Source organism: Nyctibius grandis, chromosome 4 (genome assembly GCF_013368605.1).
Source record: "Nyctibius grandis isolate bNycGra1 chromosome 4, bNycGra1.pri, whole genome shotgun sequence".
Classification (NCBI taxonomy): domain Eukaryota; kingdom Metazoa; phylum Chordata; class Aves; order Nyctibiiformes; family Nyctibiidae; genus Nyctibius; species Nyctibius grandis.
The window spans coordinates 95954314-95974623 of record NC_090661.1 but is presented as its reverse complement, the minus strand read 5'-3'; the positions used below and the strand labels follow the sequence as shown (position 1 = coordinate 95974623).

Sequence of the window (20310 nt, the reverse complement as noted above, 5' to 3'; positions counted from 1 at the left end):
GAAGAATTAGGAAGACACAGGGGTGTTTTTAAATGTCTGCCTGTTCATGTGAAAGGCAAACATAAGAGTCTAAGAGAGATCTTTCTTCAAAAAAGTTTTGCCCTGCTTATTTCCCCTTCCCCTGGACAACCAGACATCATGGAGATGTTTCCTCACTGCTCTGCAGGGCAGGACCCCATTGCTCCAAAGCAGCAATCCCCCAGCTAGGGATTTTTACCCCAGCAATGTAATGGAGCAGTTGCTCCATTATAGCCTCCCCGAGCCCAGAGAAGTTGGGAATATTATCGCCATGAATGCGCTTCTATGTGTAGAGCAAATTCGTGAGGATCCGTTCCAGGCATCAGCTCCACAGTGTGACAGTGCCAGCCAGCCCAAGCTCATTGGTCATTTCCCTCCAGTTAAATACACAACCCCACTGAAATCTAAGTCCAAGGATTCTTTTTTTTTAATTGTTAGACCATTTTTCCCTGCTCCCCTCCTCCCCACAAATAATATGAGGTTTATGACCCCTGAGTAATGACTGTGGAATGCACTGCATCCTACAGCCATAGCAAGGCATCTGGCAACGGGAATCTTCACAGCATGTCAAAAATACACAGATAATACCACTGTAAATAGCTCAGATCGAAACAAGTCAAATGTCAATGCTAATTTGCTGTCAAGTATATGGCCCAAGACCACTTCCTCCCACAAAAAGAGAAACCCTGTTCCCAAGTGTGACTTGTTCTACTGTCACAAGAAGCTTGTTCCCCACCAAAAATCTCCCCAAACTCTGAATGAACAAGAGTGGGTTTTTTCCCCTTGCTGTTTTATTTTTCTGTAGCTTTTGTGCCTGCCTGTCTGCTGCTGAGTCTGAGGCTGGGAAATGAAACTTCAATCTCGCCTGCCATTTTTCTATTGTAAAAAAGGGCTCTTGGGAAACATATTTACTGTTTTCTATGGCTCAGTCAGAGGGCGAGAGAGAAAAGTTGTTCCAGGAGTTCCCATTACAAAGCATTTTTTCACATAGGCTCACTTTTATTTTTTAAGGAGTGGGAGATTAAAGAGCCGGCAGCACTGGAACAGGAAGTTTGCTGTACGTCCAAAGGTCAGGTGGGTCTCAGACAGCCACTGGTTCCAGCTCTCTTTTATATACACACTGCAGATTAAAATGTACATCCCGGACTGGATGTAGTCATGGTAGTGATGGGGGCCCAAGGGTTCGGGGGGAAAGGAAGAGAGTGGGAGCAGGAAAACAGCACAGCACAGTCTCTCCTCGGGCTGTGATTTCATAAGACAAAGCACTGGGCGGCTGTTCAGCGAGCTTAAGGTATTCCCACGCCCCCACAGCTTTTTCCTGCCATCAGATATGTCAGCATGACTGCTTGTGGGGTCGTTCTCAGTGACATTCAGGAACTGATCCTGCTTAAAAAAACATTTTTTACTTTTTATTTCGTGACATAGAGTTTGCTTTTTTTTTTTTTTTTTTGCTTTTTAAATGGAGTCAGTTCCCTGCTTTGGTTTAAGCAGCAGCCTCACAAAGCAGTTGTGCCGGCATGAAAAATGGGGTGGGCACAAGTGGACAACGGGGTCTGAAGAAAGAGTTAGAGCAGAACGTGTTAAACTGCCAGGGATATTGCACACTTTGTGCCATGAAATCACAGTCTTAAGTCCATGGCAGAGGGCAGGTGGTGACCCTCCCTTAGTTCCTTCAGTTCCAGCAGTACCGTCACACCTTCTATTACTAAGTAGTCAATTAAGAAGGGTATAATTGTCTCCAAGACCTTCAAGGTTCACCCTGCTCGAATCAGATGTTTTTGCAAAGTCAGGAGTGTTTCAGCTGCCACCCCAGAATGAAAGAGGGAAGCAAGGAGGTGGACTAAAACCCACTTTCAACTTGCATCTTCTGGAGGACATGGCTGTTCTGCTGGAAGAGTAAACCAGGTGCAGACTGGCCCTGCTTGGAGAGCCAATGTACTGGCATGTTATCCTGTGTCCTGACTGTTCCATTCACTCCAGGACCATGCTTGAGTGTAAGAGGATGAAATACTGATGTCTTTTTTCCCCTTTAGGTATTCCTCATTGTCCTGTGGCTGGACAGCAAGTCAGGAGATGTAGGTTCAATGCTTTCAGCTTTCTGAACTTGAGCAAGTCACTGAAATTCTCTGTGAGGTTTCCCTCATACCCTTTGTGGTCTGTTTTTGTCAGAGATGATAGCCAACATGCGTCCTGTGGATCGAGCCAGTCTGCAAGGCAGGTTAAGCTCCACTAAGGCTTTTGATTGAACAATGCATCAGCAAGTATGGCTGGAAGCTTTTGCCTACTTCTGCCGCTTGCCTTCATAGACCCTGGTCAAGAGGGGACAATGCAGGCAGGGTGTGTGGGCCAGAGGGCTAAAGCTCATCTTGGATAGTTAAATGTAAAGAGCTCTGAAGATTTCGCACTGTCCTTGCATTATTGTCTCTGCAAGTGGCTTTGCTAAGCTAGGGAGTCTCCATCCCCTGTCAGGCTAGGGGAGCGACATCCTGAAGAAGGGTGTTAGGGTGGAGAGAGAATGAGTTGAACTCTCAGAGCCATAAAGTCTGTGCTAGGTTAGTGTTCAGGGCAGAAGATGGGATAGAGCCCCTGCTAGGCACGCTTGCCTTGGTGGGCATTACAATGTCTTTGCTAAAGCTGCGGTAATATTGTTTGGATATAAGTCTGGAGAAGATGATCTCTACCAAGTAGAGCTCTTCTTAGTGAAATTCCCAGTCTTCATAGTTGGCAAGAGTAAGGGGCTGGATGTAAATTAATAAGTGCATCCCTGGGCAGCTCAATGAAGAAACATCAGAAGGTAAGTCAGGTCTGGCAGGAGCAGACTGACTTGGAGGCTGACTCTGCTGCTGGGTGTCTCCACACTTGGGAGTAGATCCATTATCTAGTTCCCATTATTTGGGCTCTCCCAGCCCCTGTAGCACCAGGTACTGGAGAGAAGAGTTGATGGTACAACCAACCCTCTCTTCAGGACTAGCCCAGTAAGGCTGCTGGAGGGAAACAGTGCTCCCCCTTGACTGACTCTTGTGGATTTAGCCTAGATACTGCAGAGAAAACAAAATGCAGCTCAGTCCATTCAAGGAATTCATTGACAAATGCTTTGAGGTCTTTATGTGAACCTAAGTGTTTGCTGTGAAACAGGAGACAAGCTAATAATCGAAACAGGTTTTACAATGAATGAACTGCTGCTGAGAACTGCCTACTTTACAGCCTTGATACTATGCTGGATGTTAAATGACTGCCAGGAGCAAACTCCGTGGTATCTCAGTTAGCTCTTACCCTAATTATCGTTTACAGAGGAGTCCCAGCTAGATGAATGAGGACTGCAATATAAAGGACTTAAGTAAGATTTATTCATGTGACTACATGAATAATTCCCTTTGCAATGATGCATTTAAGAGCACAGATACTGTGGGAGGAGGAAAGTCAGTGTTTGATATTTTGAATCATTTAGAAGTGTGTGTTTTATTTTTATGTTTTGGCTTTTGCTGTTCCCTCTACCTGCCCCGCTTCCAAAAAAAAAAAAAAAGGTTTAATCCTCTTATTGGCCAGGTTTGTGAAACAATAGCAGGTAATTGAAAATAAACTTCTGCAGAGGCCAATAAATATTCAGTCAACTAAACGGTCTGCCATGGTGCTCAGGCAGCCCCAAGCACACCACTTCAATGCTCCGACATTGCTCTGAACTCTTGGCACTCAACGTTTGGTTTTCCTGTAACTAACTAATTGTTCAGCTTCCTGAAAAGTACGTTTGTGCTCTTTCTCCCTCCAGAGGGATCCCAGCAGAGGACCATCCAGAGAATTTTCCTGTGTTCTGTCAGTTCCAGTGACGGTGGAGTTACCACCACGGCAAGCAGACCAGCCATCTGACTGGGGGGAAAAGCTAGCTGAAAATCTGACCTGTGAGAAAAAAAAATAGTAGCTTTTAGTCATATCAGGAAACCTGCCAGCCTCAACATGCAGCCAACCTGTCTCTAGGGCTGACATAAGGGAAGGGGTGAGGGAAGGCATTACCATTCAGCGGTAACACGTTTATAAATAACTTGAAAACACATCTAGCAGTGCAAGTCCCTGGACATGTAAGCTGAAGTCACAGTTGCTACTGTCCTGCCAGGCAGCCCTGGCCCTTCCCAGTCCTACTGAGGGCCAGGGAGGCCCTATGGAGACCATGATGGAAGAGTGCCCTGAGCCACTGCAACTGCAGGCATGGGGAGGGCTCTCCCCCATGTCCCTTTCCCACAGTGACTGCACTTCTGAGCCACCTGGGTCTTCAAAGAAACTTGTAAAGCATTCATTGAAGACTGGAGTCAAGAATGAGCCTTCTGGAAAACATCTCCCTAGAGACAATCTTGCCTTAGTACGGGCTAATGCTGCCCAAAGGATCCCTGCCTGTTGCTGCTGCCCTCATTCCGCTCTGGCTTCTGGAGTCACCTACCTCAAGGGGGGACATTCCTGTGACTCCCTTTTCTCCACAAATCCTGCTCCTCTTATCTTGTATTTCTTTCCTCTAATCAGATTGTTACATATGGAGGAACATGTCCATTACCCTGCTTTATCTTGGCCTGGCAGACTCTTGGCAGCCTATGTCTGCTCCCACAGGCTCGGCCCTGCCCCACCACAGTTCCATCAAAGCAGAATAAACCGCTCTACAGGTCACGGGATTCAACTTAGCCTTCTCCTCATGGGGACACCCGGGCAAGGTCACCCAAAATTAACTAAACTAAATTTACTAGTCAGCCTCCCTCTGGGCATTTTCAGCCTGAATTAAAATGTCTTTGGTCAGATTAGCTCACTGTGGAATGGAGCAAACTTAAACAAATTAGAGTCACTTAAAATCTGAAGGTTTGGTAAGATCTTCTGCAGGTCTCATGGGAGATACTAAAGCCATTACTGCTCACCAGCTCACCACCACTCCTCTGCTGTATGTCATCACTTTAAGCTGCAGCACTGAAGCAGCTGAAGGTGCGAGAGCTGTGTGCAAACACAGGCAGGTTGTTTCAAGCAACCTTCCTTGGTGGTTGGACTGCGGTAGCTTTGTGCTGAGAATGAAGTGCCACAACAATAGTTGTGGCCAGCGAGGAGCCGGGGGGTGGGCAGAACCCGCACTGAACAGGCTCCTGGATGATATCTCTTGATATAACTTCAGTACTGAGAATTGCCCATCAGCAGAAACCTCTTACTGTAGCAGGAACACACATGTCCCCTTACCATATCTGTCTGTAGGGGGATGGGAAAGGTGTGGTGCAAGATGGACCGTATGCACTCATATAGTCACCTCCCACCCCACATCATCTGTTGTGACTGCAGCTCTGTGCTCCCTGGGGATGGGCAGATGATGGCTTGGATGTGCAGGGGCCTCAGGCATCGCGGGACACTCTGCTCCCGCCACTTGTGCATGAGGTGACGCACACCATTGCCTAACTTAGCCGGTGGCAACCCTAGTGGCCTGTGCCCCTGGGCAACTCTCCCAGTTGCTCCCCCCTTCCAAAAAAACTATCTCTGGGCACCTGGCCTGCAGTGTGAAACAGCCTTTGTGTGATATTTTGTCAGCTACAAATAATTGAAAAAGGCCTACATAAAGTCCTAATTGTGTCACAGAACAGGCTCTTCAGTCATCCATCTTCCTATTAAACTTGTGAATTTCAGCTACTTAGCCCTGTTGGAGTTATTTTTTCCCTTCCCCTCCTTCTTCTTTTAGGCTTCTATTTATATTCTCTCAGTTGTCTCTGCCAGAAGATCTCATGTGGATACATTAGGCCTTTTCAAAAGGAAAGTTGGATTACAGCGATTTTTCTCCCCGTAGGACACAACAGCTTCATCATTCATAACAGAGCAATACACTATAACTTCATTATAGATGGCATGAAGCCGGCCTGTTTAAACAGAATATCTAATGATAGTCGGGAAGGCAGGAGAAATGCAGCTCCACTGGTCTACGTGGGAAAAGGGAAACTGCGTTTTTTGGTACTTACTGAGGCAGATTTCTTGACTCTGAATTAAATCTCTTTTCACAGGAACACAAAAAAAAAAAAGTGGAAGACTCAGCTGGCATGGGTGAGATCTGTTACCTGGTAGTTACTTCCACTTGGGCTGGTAGTTTGACATACCTGTTAGTTTAACATCTAATATTAATAGCAGACATTGGGGCTGGAAAGGAAACTTTGACTCCTCCATATTACTTAACCTCCACTGAAACAAACTACAGTTTGTTGGTGCTCTCCTGCATGGACCACAGGTTCGTGTTCTTTTCCCTTTCCCACTTCAGCAGTGCTGACCTCAGAAGTGTGCTCTGCTTATTGACTTTGGCTGAGTGGAAGTGGTTTAGGCCTAAAGAAAAGCTGCGGACTGAAAAAAAAACCCTCCTTTTTGGAAAAATGCCAGAATAAATAGCCTTCTGTGAGCTCACAGTTGACATCAGACCACAGTTTGCAGTGATGATGGGGGAGGCTTAAAAAAATCCCAGTGAAAATGTAGCGAGATGTAAAAAATTAATGTTTTCCCATATTTTGATAAAATCAGTTTTTCCTCTTGCCTGGGTAAGTTTTAGTGGTGCTGAAAGGTGCCAAGAGTTCAGCTCTGTCAAGGCGAGTCCTCTGTTGACAGCTTGATACTCCACATAGGGGTTTTTTTGTACCAGCTTGGGAGAGGTTTTCCTCAATATTGGTTTACTGGTAAAATCCGTAAGTGTGGATGAAGTTTCTAATATTTGCTCAGCTGAAAGCCATGACTTCCTATCCTATCCCCTCAGAAACTAGGACCATGGCTAATTATGGATCAGGAATCTGTGTCAGAAACTCTTAGGAAGCTGATAGCCATTAGCCATGTCCTGTGGTGCCTGGAGTGCTACATGCTGGAACACAGTGCATTGATAACTGATGAAGTCTGTTGGGTTGAGTATCCCCATGTGGAGTTTGGAGAAGGGAACAAAGAACGCTTTTTACTTCTTTAACTGGTATAGAACACTGTCAAAGGAAAGCTGAGGGGCTTCCCTGTTGTGGTGAATGGAGTTAAATCCAGTTGGCGGCCGGTCACAAGTGGTGTTCCTCAGGGGTCAGTGTTGGGGCCAGTTCTCTTTAGCATCTTTATCAATGATCTGGACAAGGGGTTCGAGTGCACCCTCAGTAAGTTCACAGACAACACCAAGTTGGGCAGGAGTGTTGATCTGCTGGAGGGTAGGAAGGCTCTGCAGAGGGATGGGGACCGGCTGGATCAATGGGTTGAGGCCAATCGCGTAAGCTTCAACAAGGCCAAGTGTTGGGTCCTGCACTTGGGGCACAACAACCCCATACAGCACTACAGGCTTGGGGGAGAGTGGCTGGAAAGCTGCCTGGTGGAAAAGGACCTGGGGGTGTTGATCAATGGCCAGCTGACTATGAACCAGCAGTGTGCCCAGGTTGCCAACAGCATCCTGGCTTGTATCAGAAATAGTGTGGCCAGCAGGACTAGGGCAGTGATCATCCCCCTGTACTTGGCACTGGTGAGGCCGCACCTCAAATACTGTGTTCTGTTTTGGGCCCCTCACTACAAGAAAGACATCAAGGTGCTGGAGAGAACCCAAAGAAGGGCAACAAAGCTGGTAAAGGATCTGGAGAACAAGTCCTATGAGGAGCGACTGAGGGAACTGAGGTTGTTTAGTCTGGAGAAAAGGAGGCTGAGGGGAGACCTTATTGCTGTCTACAAGTACCTGAAAGAAGGTTGTAGCAAGGAAGGTGCTAGTCTCCCAGGTAAGAAGCGATAGGATGAGAGGAAATGGCCTCAAGTTGTGCCAGGGGAGGTTTAGATTGGATATTGGGAAAAATTTCTTCACTGAAAGGATTATCAATCAGTGGAACATGCTGTGAGGGAAGTGGTTTTGTCACCATCCCTGGAGGTATTTAAAGACAAGTAGACGTGGTGCTTAGGGATTTGTTTAGTGGTAGACTTGGTAGTGTTAGGTTAATGGTTGGACTCAATGATATTAATGGTCCTTTCCAACCAAAACGATTCTGTGACTCCCTGGAGCGAGGAGAGGGTCTGGAGTGGAAAATAAGCACAAGGAAGAAATGGCTCCAGGAGGAACAAATGCCCGAGCACACTGTCCAGTCAGCATGTCTCATACTTTGGCCAGAAGAAGGTATTCTATCTGTCAGGGGAAAGAAAACAATTCATGCTATTAGAGTTCCCTGTAATTTGGTCTAGAAGCAGTTTGGACTCAACAACTGAAGAGCAAATGTCAAAGTATTGGAAGCCAAGAGAAGCTCATCAAAAAGACATCTGGTCATGCTGTCCTTAATGGGAGATTCCCCTCCTCCCTCCAGCCACCCTCTCCCCAGCCACGCTCTTTTGAAACAGTTAATGTCTGAGAGAATCCAAAACATTGCTGGAATGTAGCAGCGATGAAGCTTTTGTATAGCTGAGCAGCAACAGCTCTGGTTTTGTTTGTGTTAGAGCTGATTGTCTTGCCTTTCATCGGTGAAAGTCAGAAATGGCTGGACAGAAGTCATTGGAGCAACACCAGTGTGAGGCCAGTTTAAACCGGGGGAGAATTTGGGCATCTCTTATGTCCAGAATCATGAAGCGCTTCACAGTGAAGCAAAAAGACTTCCAAAGGATCACCCATAGAGGGGATGCTTGCAAGTCTTGTAAGGTGGAAGATTCATGTCCTGTTCTCCAACAGCATATTCACTCCTCTTCCACGGAGCAACTTTGCTTGCAACAATCGTGCTATGCCAGAGAGTGACCCATCTGCCTCTGTGTTTCTTCTGGTCCTTTCTTCACTGACTGAGCCCTGGCAGGCTCCCAGTGCCTTCCTGGAACCAAGGAACTAGTCTGGTCTGCTGTAAAGCATCCATAAAGGTTATTTCTGGGGAAAGATGTTTCATTGCTGCTCATGCTCCAGAGTGGGCAGCCCAGGATCCTTAACATGTTTCTGCAGCAAGTCACATGGCAATGTCATTTATCACAGCTCCTCTGACAAACTCGTTCCCAGGGCCTGGTTGGCTCAGAGTTTTGACATGGGATATAGTCTTTGATCATATGACTCCAGACAGTTAGAGTCCCATTATTTAGACCTCCCTGGGGAATAAAGAGAGGCAGGATTCAGCAGATCAGGAGTAAAAGACATTGGTGGGAGCTCCATGAACATACTGAACTGCTGCCAGCATCTGCTCTGTGCTCCTGGCTAGATGGAAGATGAGGCAGGACTTCCAAGAAGACAGCTGAGCTTGTGACTGATGATCTCTCTTATCGAGTCCCAGCCATGTGGCCCCACCTTCTTGCACAGACATGCTCACATGGTCTCCTCCTTCCTTCCAGCTGCAGGTGCTTGCCATTTACCTGGTACTGTCCCAGTCTTGCCTGACTCTGCTGCAACCCAACTTGGCCTCCTCAGCTGGGAGAGGAATCTGCCATTTTAGTTTTCCACCATTTCAGATGGAAGTTGGTCCAGTAACTGTGAAAATGGTGCTAGGCAGAGAGAGATCATGTGGCCAGAAGCAGGTGGAGGAGAGAGAAAGACACTTCTCCCTTTCAGAGACAGCAATGTTGTTTTGCTGACTCAGCTGTCCCTAGGTCCACAGGCTTTGTTGCTGTTCAGAGGGATCCATGTATGGACAGAAGTAATTCTCCCCCCTCAGATTATGGCAGCATTGCAGCCCAGCAGCGTGGCCAGGGATGCCAAAGTGAAGAAGCTTTTGGCTTCCTCATTTCTTGGCATTTCAGAGGGCATACCTCAGCTTTAATATCAGTTCAGATCTGTCACAAAACCCACCTCTGCTCAGATCTCTCACATCCACTGCTCTGAAACAGTTTTATGCCTGCTTGACCACAGCTGTCCACAGACTTGTTACACCCTTATCTGAATAGGTACCTGAGATGGTATTTGGAAGGAAAGAGGACACCAAGTGCGCCACCATTGATCTGAGCACATCTCACTGTTAACCCCAGCCTGCCAAGCCATCTTCTTTCTCCATCTGTCCTCCAAGTGCCTGCACACATGGAGTATTTGACATGGCTCCCCATCTTTCAGGAAGTTAACAATACCAAAGTAATTGTACTCTGACTAAGCTTGGTCTTGCTGAGTAGACTGCTGAACTAGGTTTTCATAGCTGTGATAAGCTCATGGGGAAGAGGGAAAGAAAAGCTCTGTGAAGAGACAGATATCTCTAATGTGTGGAGGAAATTTCTATCTTTTGTTCTGCCAGCTGGAGTATTTTCCATGAAGAAAGGCAAAAGTCCGACCACTAATGACTGCTGCAATTGGGATGAACAACATCTGGGAAAAAATACCCAGGGAGCAGCTCTACACCATCAAAGTGAGGTGTGATTCTTCCTGACAGTCTCCATCAAGCATAACTTCCCTGAAGTCAGTGGAGGGCACCTGCACACAAACTCTCCTGGTAAGATTCCCTTCAACAGAGAGGTCAATAGCTTTTACTCATTCTTAAACCAGAGAAAGAGCAAGTCAGGTGCAACCAAAGAGAAGAAAGTCACAGCAATGATTTAGACAAATATTAGACATTAAAGACTTTGCTGATGCCAAAAGGTAAGTGTAACAGCAATAATATTAATGAAGCAACATAAACCTGCTTAGTGTCAATATTTGGGTAAAAGAGAAAAGCACTTAGTATTGCATGTGGATAAAAGAGAGGATCAGGATCATGCTTCTGCATAAAGTATTTAGCAAATCATTATAATGGTTTATAGAATTTGTTTAGGCTTCAAAATTTATACTTGATTCTTTCTCTGTTTCACAGCAAGCAAAAATGCTAAAATGAAAGGATGTGAGGCCAGAGCAGCAGAATCACATCAGCTGAAAGCCACAGCATGGTATTTGAGAACTTCAGCCAAAGGTGATAATCGCACTAGCTGCCAAACTGTCTATTAATGCAGTACAAATATGCAGAGAAAGAAACATTAAAACACGTTATCTATAGTATGACCCCTCTGCACTGAAGGAGGGCATGTCAGGCACATAAAAAAAAAAAAGACTCAAACAGCATGAGCTTGGTCCTCAAGTCTTGTCACACCTGAGTCATCACTAATAATAAGCAGGAAAACAGCAAGGAAGACATGGGTACACAGGTAGATGGCTGTTACTTTATTGGCTCTAGAAAGCTCCACCAGGAAAACCAGTACAGAAGTATTTGCTCTAGCTGAGCACAGTGGCAAACATCTAGACTTCAGCACCAACACTGGCAATGTTAGCTCCTCACACTAAGCAGGGTCTGAGCATTTCCCAGTTGCATTAAACCCCAGAACACAACAACCTGTTTGAAAAAGAGTATCCCAAAGTATTTGTCTCCATTTAGCCCACACCCAGGGCTAAAGAATAACCACTTACTGGAACAGGCTGCCCAGAGAGGTTGTGGAGTCTCCTTCTCTAGAGACATTCAAAACCCACCTGGACGCGTTCCTGCGTGATATGATCTATGTAATCCTGCTCCGGCAGGGGGATTGGACTAGATGATCTTTCAAGGTCCCTTCCAATCCCTAACATTCTGTGATTCTGTGAAAAGAAAGAAGAGTCACAGGTTGAAACTTAAACAGATTTAATGAAAGAAAAAAACCAATATCAATACTAATAAAAAAACCCCACAAAATTATACTTAGCCCATAGAGTGGCAGCAAGTCCCTCCAGGGAGAGTAACCAAGGAAAAAGAGAGCACCAGCCATACCTCCCAAGCTTTCCCGTTTATAGTGAACCTGACGTTACTGTTACAGAATACACCTGTGGGCCAGCCTGGGTCAGCTGCCCTGGCTTTCACTGCTAATGGCCTTGATCACCATCCCACAGCTGGCCACAAACTGAAACAAAATGTAACAGAAAAGTGATTCTATAAATTTTATCCCTGCAAAACCAGGACAGTGTTTTAGGTACTTCCTACTGCAAGAGGAAGGGGACAAACAGGAAGAACTTGTATTCCCCTGGCATTAGTATTTGTCCCATTGCCACTGGCCCAGCAATTGCCGTGGGGCTGGCCAGCAGTCCTGGGCTTCCAGAGCATCCTTCTCATGGCTGGGAGGGGAAGGAAGGGACAAGCAGGGGATGTAAAGGCTCTGGGGCATGAAGACAGGAATCTCAGGTATCTGATGTCTTGGTCTTTCAAATCATCTTTAATTAGTTTGTTTAACTGGTATTATCCTTAATTAGTCTTGCTGAGTTCGGAATGACTACTCACCTGCTTCGAGATACAGGCACACTTCAAAAGTTTGTAAGATCAGGGCCTACCTTGTTAGATTTTGAAAGCTAGAGCCAAGAAGGAGCTGGAAAGAGCTCTAAGAGAAGTATTCCTACGTGACAGATATATTTATTTAACCTGTTTTCTCTCCAGTCACTGAAGACTGCTATCTGCCTGCTGGATCTGATGGTTCAGGCATTTGGCTTGCCTGTCGTTTTGTACAGTAGTTCTGTACTGGCAACAGACGAGACATGCTCCAGCTTCCGCTTCCTTGAGCGGCCATAGCCCTTTACCAAAACTTGTTCTTGTATGGAAAGTTGCCATGTGGCAGAAGTCACTTTCCAGTTCCACCAGATGCACAGATCCTCTATGAGGTGTCACCCCCATCAAGCACAGCCTGGGAGGGTGGAGGACAGGAGAGGCATGCAGGGACCTGGTGGGTGGCAGGGCAGTGCCCTTCCAGCCTGGTTGCTCGCTTTCCCTGTGAGCCAAAAGAGCCTGCTTAGGGCTATTTTGTCTTCAAAATGTAAAGAGGGCCGTATTGTTTTTTTTCTACATACATGGCACTAACATTTCCAAGGCTGCCTTGGACCACAGATGTCAATGATCTGTGGGCTGACAGGTCCAAAAATTGGGGGATACAGATTCTGTGAGCTTCTCACTGGCTTTGGCTAACTGCCCTCTCCTTAATGACACCATGACCCAGCTATTGCACAGAAACAATGGCGTTCCCCCTGCCCCTCACTCAGATGAATGTGTGGAAATCACCATTTGTGAGTACTGCAAGCTTTTAAGGTATAGGTTGATGGCCAAGAGCTCGGCTTGCAGAGCAGAGTCAATGTGCAAGAGTCTGTGTGGTTTGAGGAACCCACCCATCTGCCCTGCAGCTCTCTGCAAGAAAGGGTTCATTTCCATTGCAGGCCACACCACCATCTTCAGGTCAACACTTCAAACCCTAAGCCAGGCCCAAGCTCCCTTTTGCCTAGACCCAAAGCCTGGGAGTCCTGTGAGGGTCAAGGCAGTAGGATGAGGATTAACCTCAGAACAATGTGACCTTGGTGTGACCCTGGTGTGATTCTCATCCTTCAGTGGAAGGAGGACTAGATCCTCATACAGAGAGCCACTGGATGTGGCTCTAGTACATGATGCAGAGCTGACTTCTGTTGCCATATTTTTCAGCTCCCAAGGAGAGCCATTGATTTTCTAGGTAACAGTTGTATCTCTTTTCACAGGAACAGTGGAGCTGCCCATCCAGGTCAGGTGCCTAGCTTCTCCTCTTGCCAGAAGGATCTTGTAATAGGCAGGTGTGGCTCCCTTGTCCCCACACTGATGGCTTAACCTTAGTGCTCAAAAGAAAACTTCCTCTTAATCCTCGTGTACCTTGTCTATTGTAATTTTCAATGTTTTCATTATTGATATAAACATTAAATTCCTGCAGTGTCTCCAAAATACTGGTCTCCGGACAGATTGTCACCTGTCCCTTATATTGAGGTCAGGCTGGATGCCCACTTCTCCATTTGTTATTATTCGAGCCCTTTGGGGATGCTCTCTCTGTCTGTGGTGAAAGTCAAGCAAGAAAAATCTTACTGCAACCCAAGGACAGGGACATCTTCCTGTGAGATCTGCTCTATCTGGGAGGCAGCTCCTACTGGGAAGCTTTAATGAAGCCACTGGAAAAGGACAGTGCAAACTCACTGGCTCAGGGTTACAACCAGCAGCTGCTCCGGGAAGGTGGAAGGAGAACCTGAGTTGTCAAGCTGCCAGCCCAGAGCAGGGCAGGAGGTGGGTCACTGGCTGACTCTTGCCTGGGGTCTCAGCACTGGGAGCCACTGGGACCACACACAGCTGTCCCGGGATGACCAAGGCCTTTCTCTGAACCTGCCTACAGCCCCACTGCAGCCAGTGCAACCACCACCCTGAACACAGGGAGCAGACAGGGCACCCCCGCCCTGGGGAGCAGCAAGGGGCCCCAGGAGCCACCCCACGGCCTCAGCCCAGCACCCCAGGCACCCTCCTCCTGTCACCGGCCCTAACCCTCCTCTTTTCCCAGGGGACCGGCAGCCGGAGGAGCCCCACGCCGATGGGGAGGGTCCGAGCCGTGCCGCACCGTGCGGGACAAGGCGCGGGGCCGGTCGCCGATCCCCGTCCCCCACTCCCAGCTCTCCATCCCGAACCCAGGTCCGCGGTCCCCATCCCGGAGCCCCGATCCCGGCCAGCTCCGCGGCTCCGGGGCGGGGCAGGCGGGGCGGGGCGGCCCGGGCCGGCCGGGGACGCCGGCGCCGCCGGAGTCAGAGGCTGCAGGAGCGCGGCGGGGAGCGGAGCGGAGGCAGCGGCGTGTCCCGGAGCCCCGCGGGAGCCGGCGGGCTGCAGCCCCCCGCGGCAGCCCCCATGGAGAAATACAAAGGTGAGGCGGGGCGCCACGCGTGTCCGTGCCCCGCGGCAGCCCCGCACGGGGACCCGCGGGGGGACATCGGGGACCTGCGGGGGCGGTGTTGGTGGGGAAGGGTCTCGTGGGGGACAGACCCGCTGACGCGGGACTCGCTGTCCCCACGCGTGGGAAAGCGCGGCGGCGATGGGCTGCGGCGGGCTGGGGGCCAGCTCCGGAGGCGATGGCGATGTTTCCCGAGAGTGGGAGCGGGGGTCAGCTCCTGGAGAAGGGGGTCCCCGCGAGTGGGGCCCGAGCTCGGTTCCGTGGGGTGGAAGGGGGTTGTCCCGCGAGTGAGACCGGGCGGGGAGGGCGGGGGTCCAGCTCCGCGGAGGAGGAGGCCAGCGAGTGGGGGCGGCAGCCAGCTCCCGGGAGAGGCGATTTCCGCGAGTGGGGCCGTGGGCAGCTCGGGGCCGGCGGGGGAACGGTCCCGTCCCCGCGGCTGGGGCCGGGCGGCGCCGGGGAGGTGCGGGGCAGCGCGGCCGGGTCGCAGCGCGGCCCCGCACGGGGCGGTGAAGTCCCCTTGTACCTGCCCCGGGCACTGGGCAGCGAGGGAGGAGCGGGGGGGGCCCTCTTGTTTTACACCGTCTGCGGGCCGGGACCTTTTTTTTGCCATTTAAAAGCAGCGTCCTATTTCGCTTTCTGCAGCCCCTGAATTTGGCTGACGTTGCCCGCTCCGTCTGTCTCCCTAAATTGCCCACCTGAATGGACTTCCCACTCTCCCGGGCTTAACAGGCACGACATTGAGTGTCCTGTTTTCTAAATGCAAATAGGTTTGCTGGTCAGGGAGAGGGCAGATGAGCAGCCTCCCTGCTTTCCCTCTGGCAGGTCTCATTCCGGCTGGTGGTCACCCACAGCCCATTTATTTGCCCACAATCAATGGCTCTGGCGCTTCCTGTGTGATGCTACTTGGTCACTGTCACCAAGAATGGCTCATCTTAGATCTGTGGTGCCATGGGCACTCATGGAAACTTCTCAGACTTCAGTGCTCCTTGCTAGCTGCAGAGGGAGGAGGTGGGGTGAGGTGCCCAGGTATGGGACACTCGGCCATGTGTGGGTACTCTGTGATTTCTGCTCCTGCTAGTGTGCAAAAGTCTCTCCTGGAGCAGGTGGATCCAGCACTTGTGTAGCACAGAGTAATTCTGCAGTAAATTTTACCTGTTGAGAGGAAACATGACTCTCCTTATAACTGCTGTCCTTAGGGAGCTTGAACATTTAAGTGAGGAACTTGGTACTAGACAAATATATTCCTGCCTGACCCCATTTGGGCTCACTACCATCAAACTGACAAGGTTTGGTTAGGTCTCAGCAGAAGCATTCAAGCTAATAGCCCTTCTGCCCTAATCCTTCTTTGGTGGGGACTTTATATGTCAAGGTGTGAAGTTAATTTTTGCCAGGACTTGTGTATTTTTTTGACTATGCAAGTACTTTAGTATTCTGACAGGGCTGGCACTGTGCTGCCGGTTGCATTTTCATCCTTTTCCTCCTTACAGTCAATGCTTTACAGGACTGATAAGCACAACAGTAACATACTGCAAAAGTGATGTTAAAGATTGTATTACAAGTCAAATAATTGTGTAGTCTTTTTTTTTTTTTCTGGCAGGGTCTGTACAATTCAGTTTAGTTCCAGCAGCAAAGCAGTAGATTCATTAAGATTCAACTATGTTTTGTATATTGTCTTTTTAAATATGCACACTGCTCCCTCAGAGCAGTGGGGATGTGTTCTGCACATGTGTAATGAATAGCGAGTGCAACTGATTGCAGAGCCTTGCCGGTCCTTTTTGTGTTAGTGGTAACGACTGTGTGCGCGTGGGAGCGGGTGTGCGTTAATGAGGGCACCTGCTCTGTGATGGCTGTAGGTGATGGCAACAGCTCGTTTGGTGGGTGGGAGGTGTCCCCAGCGTGATGGGGTGGCTGGAGTCACCTGGGGCTGGTGAGGCAAGTCAGAGGGAAGTGAAGGGCTGGGGGAAAACATGTGGGAGTTGTGAGCCCTGAGGAGCAGGTGGAGAAAGCAGGCAAGTAAGTTGTTATTAATAAGCACAGGAGATATGTGCCTGTTCTGGTGGGAATATCTTGTTGCTGCCATGACTGATATGGGGAGTCTTCGTCCTTGTCACTAGCCAGGCAGAGTGCTTGTGCAGGGAAATCCTGTAATGGTTGAGATGGATGGACTCAAAGAGGGCTGTTGAGCAATGAACTGGTGCTCTGGGAGGAGGAATATGACTACAAGATCTTTCCTATTCCTTAAGAAATGAAGGTCACAAGCATCAGCAAACAGCAGCATTTCCTTCCTTCAAACACAGGCAGGGATGTGCTTTAATCCCAGCTCTGACCTGGCAGGTACAAGAGGTGTCCCTCCTGTTTCAAAGCCAGGGGGAAGCTGCCGCAGAAGTCTGGCCAAGTGGGGTGGGAGCCTGGGAGGCCGGGGCTGGTGGCCGGCAGGGTGGCACCTGTGGAGCGGGAAGACCTCGGGCTGTTGGACTTGCATGGTGGGAAGTGAAGGAGGGATTGTGAAACTCTCCTGGGAATGGGTTTCCTTTCCCAGCCTCTCCAAATGGGGATGCAAGGCCAGCTGCATAGGAAGACGTAGACTTTTGACTCTTGTTAGGCTATTAAAGCTCTGAGGGATGATCTCGGGGTGTGGCAGTTTTTTTTTTTCTGCCAGGCCGCAATACAGACTGTCTTCTCCTGTCGGTGAAGATAACTGTTTCAAAATCCACCTTCTCCCTGCGACTGAGGAAGTATGTGTGAGGCGTAAGGGGCAACAGACCCAACAGCCCAAGGGGACAAGGGGAGACCTGCAGAGAGCAGAGGGCAGGCGTGAGTGAGGGCACTAGCTGTACCCACAGCTACGTAGTGACAAGGGCAGAGCTGCTCATCTCTTGTTCCTCCTCTGTTCACTGCAAATGCTCTGTCTCCTCCTTCCCGTGTGTTTTGCCTTTGAATATGGAATTTGTACAACTGTCCCATCTTGTGCTCCCTGTTACGGTGGCAGTATGGCTTCTTGTCTACTCCGTGCCCTGCTTGTCAGACATGGCTGGCTGTTCTGTGACCAGCCATCTCCAGACCCTGGGCAGGGAAGAGGTACTGAATGCACTGTTAATGGTGAGGGGTGTATTGATGGCACCCTTACTCGTCTGCCATCCCTGTCAAGTCCTCTCAGACCAGCCCCTTGTCACCGCAGTCATGGGTGATTCTGCTGCAATGCAGCCTCGTGTGTGTAGTCTAAAATGTCAAGTGATGTGAGCCTTGAGAGGTTTGTAAGATTATTATTGTATTTTTAATGTGTTAGAGCTCTGTAATGGAAATCAGAGTGACTTGCAGCCCAGTTCTTCAAAGAAAGGTGTTTGGCATTCTTGTTCTACTGCCTCTGTTGAGCAAAGATGCAAGCTTCCCATTTCTTATCTGAGGGTCTCCCATGGCTCTGCAGGGCATTGCCGGTGTTTGTGGTGCTCCTCTAAGGAGATGAGCATTGTTTGTCTATGGAGGAGAGACTGGCTTCTTAAGAGAAGCCAATAGTTTAGTGTTGGTAAGGATTAAAATGGTGACTTGGTAGAAAGATGAGGTGTTTGCTTGCTAGTTAACATGTTTTAACTGGGAGGGGAAAGGGGTGTGGGTCTGTATGGGACTTCGGCACGTGTTCCTTTTAACAAGTTCTTGCAAATACAAGGAAATATGCTTGGGATTAAGCCGCAAAGTGGAGACATGAATGAAAGACATGAGCCCTGGTAACAATCTGAGGCCCTTTATAAACTCTTGTTAATGAGTCAGAAATGGATTAATTCATATTAACATGATCTAGGCTCTACACAAACATATGTGGTTTCTCCTCATCTGAGCGTCAACACAGCTGTTGTGTTTAACTAATTGTCTTGGTGTAATTGGCAACTGGAGAAAACAGGGCAGTACCAAATCCAATCCAATTTTCAGCTGCTGGTCTGAGCCTTCTTTGAAATGCAGGTGAAAATAAACATCCTGCGTAACCTTGTAACATATACAATAACTTATGTGAGAGTGCTAAGTTTTGAAGATGGGAAGGGACTCTGTCGGGGAATAGGCAGCAGGAGCACAGAGTCATTTACTCAGCAGGGATTTAGGAGATGAAACCTTTTTCTGTGACTGAAACCACAGCCTGTCTCAATTATACATCTACTGTGTCCACCCTACCAAGCCATCCTACACAGTGTCACCTGTGCCAGGATAATAGTTCTGTCTCTTCTAGCACAGCTGCATTTCTTAACGTAAACAGGGCACCTGAGGATGCTCTCAGTTGTACTGGGTGCACAGGAGCCTCTCCGGTGCTCTCCAGACGAGGACAGGCTCACTGCGGATGGGCATGGGGCTGGTGGATGTTGGCTTCATGAGCCGCAACGGCCTTTGGAGTGTGTGTGTAACTTTCAGGCCTGGGGGTGCTGCTTTTGCTGACCCCAAAATGGTCACTGCAGCTTGTTCCTTCTCTTGACCATGAGTGGCAGGGGTGCATGCAGTGAAGGGCAGCTCGGGCAGTACCCTGTAGCCCTGCCACTATGGGGTCTGTGCATGTCTGTGTCACTACCAGAATTGCCAGCAGCCTGCTCTTAAAGCTGGCAGTGCTCACAAGCTCTGAGCCTTTGGGCACCTGCTTTTGGAGTGCTTCTGGGAAGTGCGAGCCCTCGCTTTTCTCTTGTGGTGGTGAGTGGTGTGTGAGGCAGGTCTCGCTCCCGTTCCTCCCCACACCTTTGCTGCTCCCCACAACAGGCTCTGTGTCTGCTGTGCCCGGGTGGTGACCAGAGATACCATGTGAATGAGTTTATTGTTCAGGGATTTCACTGATCGCTTTCATCGAACATCCACAGCCCAGGAACGCAGGGAGTGTCTATGCAAAAATGCTTGTACTGCTTTTTTTTTTTTTTTTTTTAGCATGGCTGGTTCTTCAGCTCCCAGCAGCAGCAGTGGACTGAGGACAAGCAGGCAACTGGGCAGCCCGGGCTTCACAGGGCTGTGCACCAAAGCACAGCAAGCTTTTAAATCTAAATTCTGGGCACCTTCTCAACTGAATACTTGCTCCACAATGTTTCCATCTCAAATAACTTGACTGAATCCCTTAAGATTTTATGGCAAATCCAGGACCTGAACCCCAAGCTCCCTAACAGGTGGCTAGTGCCTTCCTCAAAACCATCCTGCCTGGATCAGAGGAAATTGGGGATGCTGTTCTCTTCAGAAGTCCCTGTAAACCCGAATGAACATGCTGTACCCTCTCGAAAGGCAGGAGCCATCTGAGGCAGGGAAGTGCATCTTCAGGCAACAGCAACCAGGGAGCCCAGACCTATAGGGGACATCTTGGGGAACCAAAAATCAGAGGTGCATCTGTGACTAAAGATGATGCAGAGTACGTGCACCTGGGACATAGGTGTTCTTCTCCAAAGCTTCCTGGCTGAAGCACAGATCCAGAGCAAGTAAATTGGGATCCTGCAGTCACACAGCCAGTTTGACGACCTGTGGGCTGTTGTTTACTTCATCTTGGAAGTTGAGTAATTTGTGCTTTTCTCTTGGGCCAGCAGACGAGACAGACTGGTCCAGTCTGTGCTGCAGACTGTCAGCAGAGCTCTGTGGGTCAGAGATGTATCTGACATGGCTTTGCCCCAAGGAGATGCTGGCACAGGTGCCGATGCAGCCAGTTTCTGGGCTGGAACCACTTATTTGGCTCTTGTTTGGGGCTGGATGGGGATGTGTCAG

The 20310-nt window shown here is 48.9% G+C and overlaps 1 protein-coding gene across 4 annotated transcripts in view; it reads left to right on the top strand.

Annotated features, from left to right (window-relative positions):
• Nucleotides 1–14481: 14481 nt before the first annotated feature.
• Nucleotides 14482–20310, top strand: part of AFAP1L2 (actin filament associated protein 1 like 2) — a 71981-nt gene continuing 66152 nt past the window's right edge. For all 4 annotated transcript variants that reach the window (XM_068398459.1, XM_068398460.1, XM_068398458.1 and 1 more), the window contains exon 1: nt 14482–14574. In XM_068398459.1, the coding sequence (XP_068254560.1) occupies nt 14559–14574 (16 nt within the window). In that variant the 5' untranslated portion in view covers nt 14482–14558. The remainder of the gene's footprint in view (nt 14575–20310) is intronic.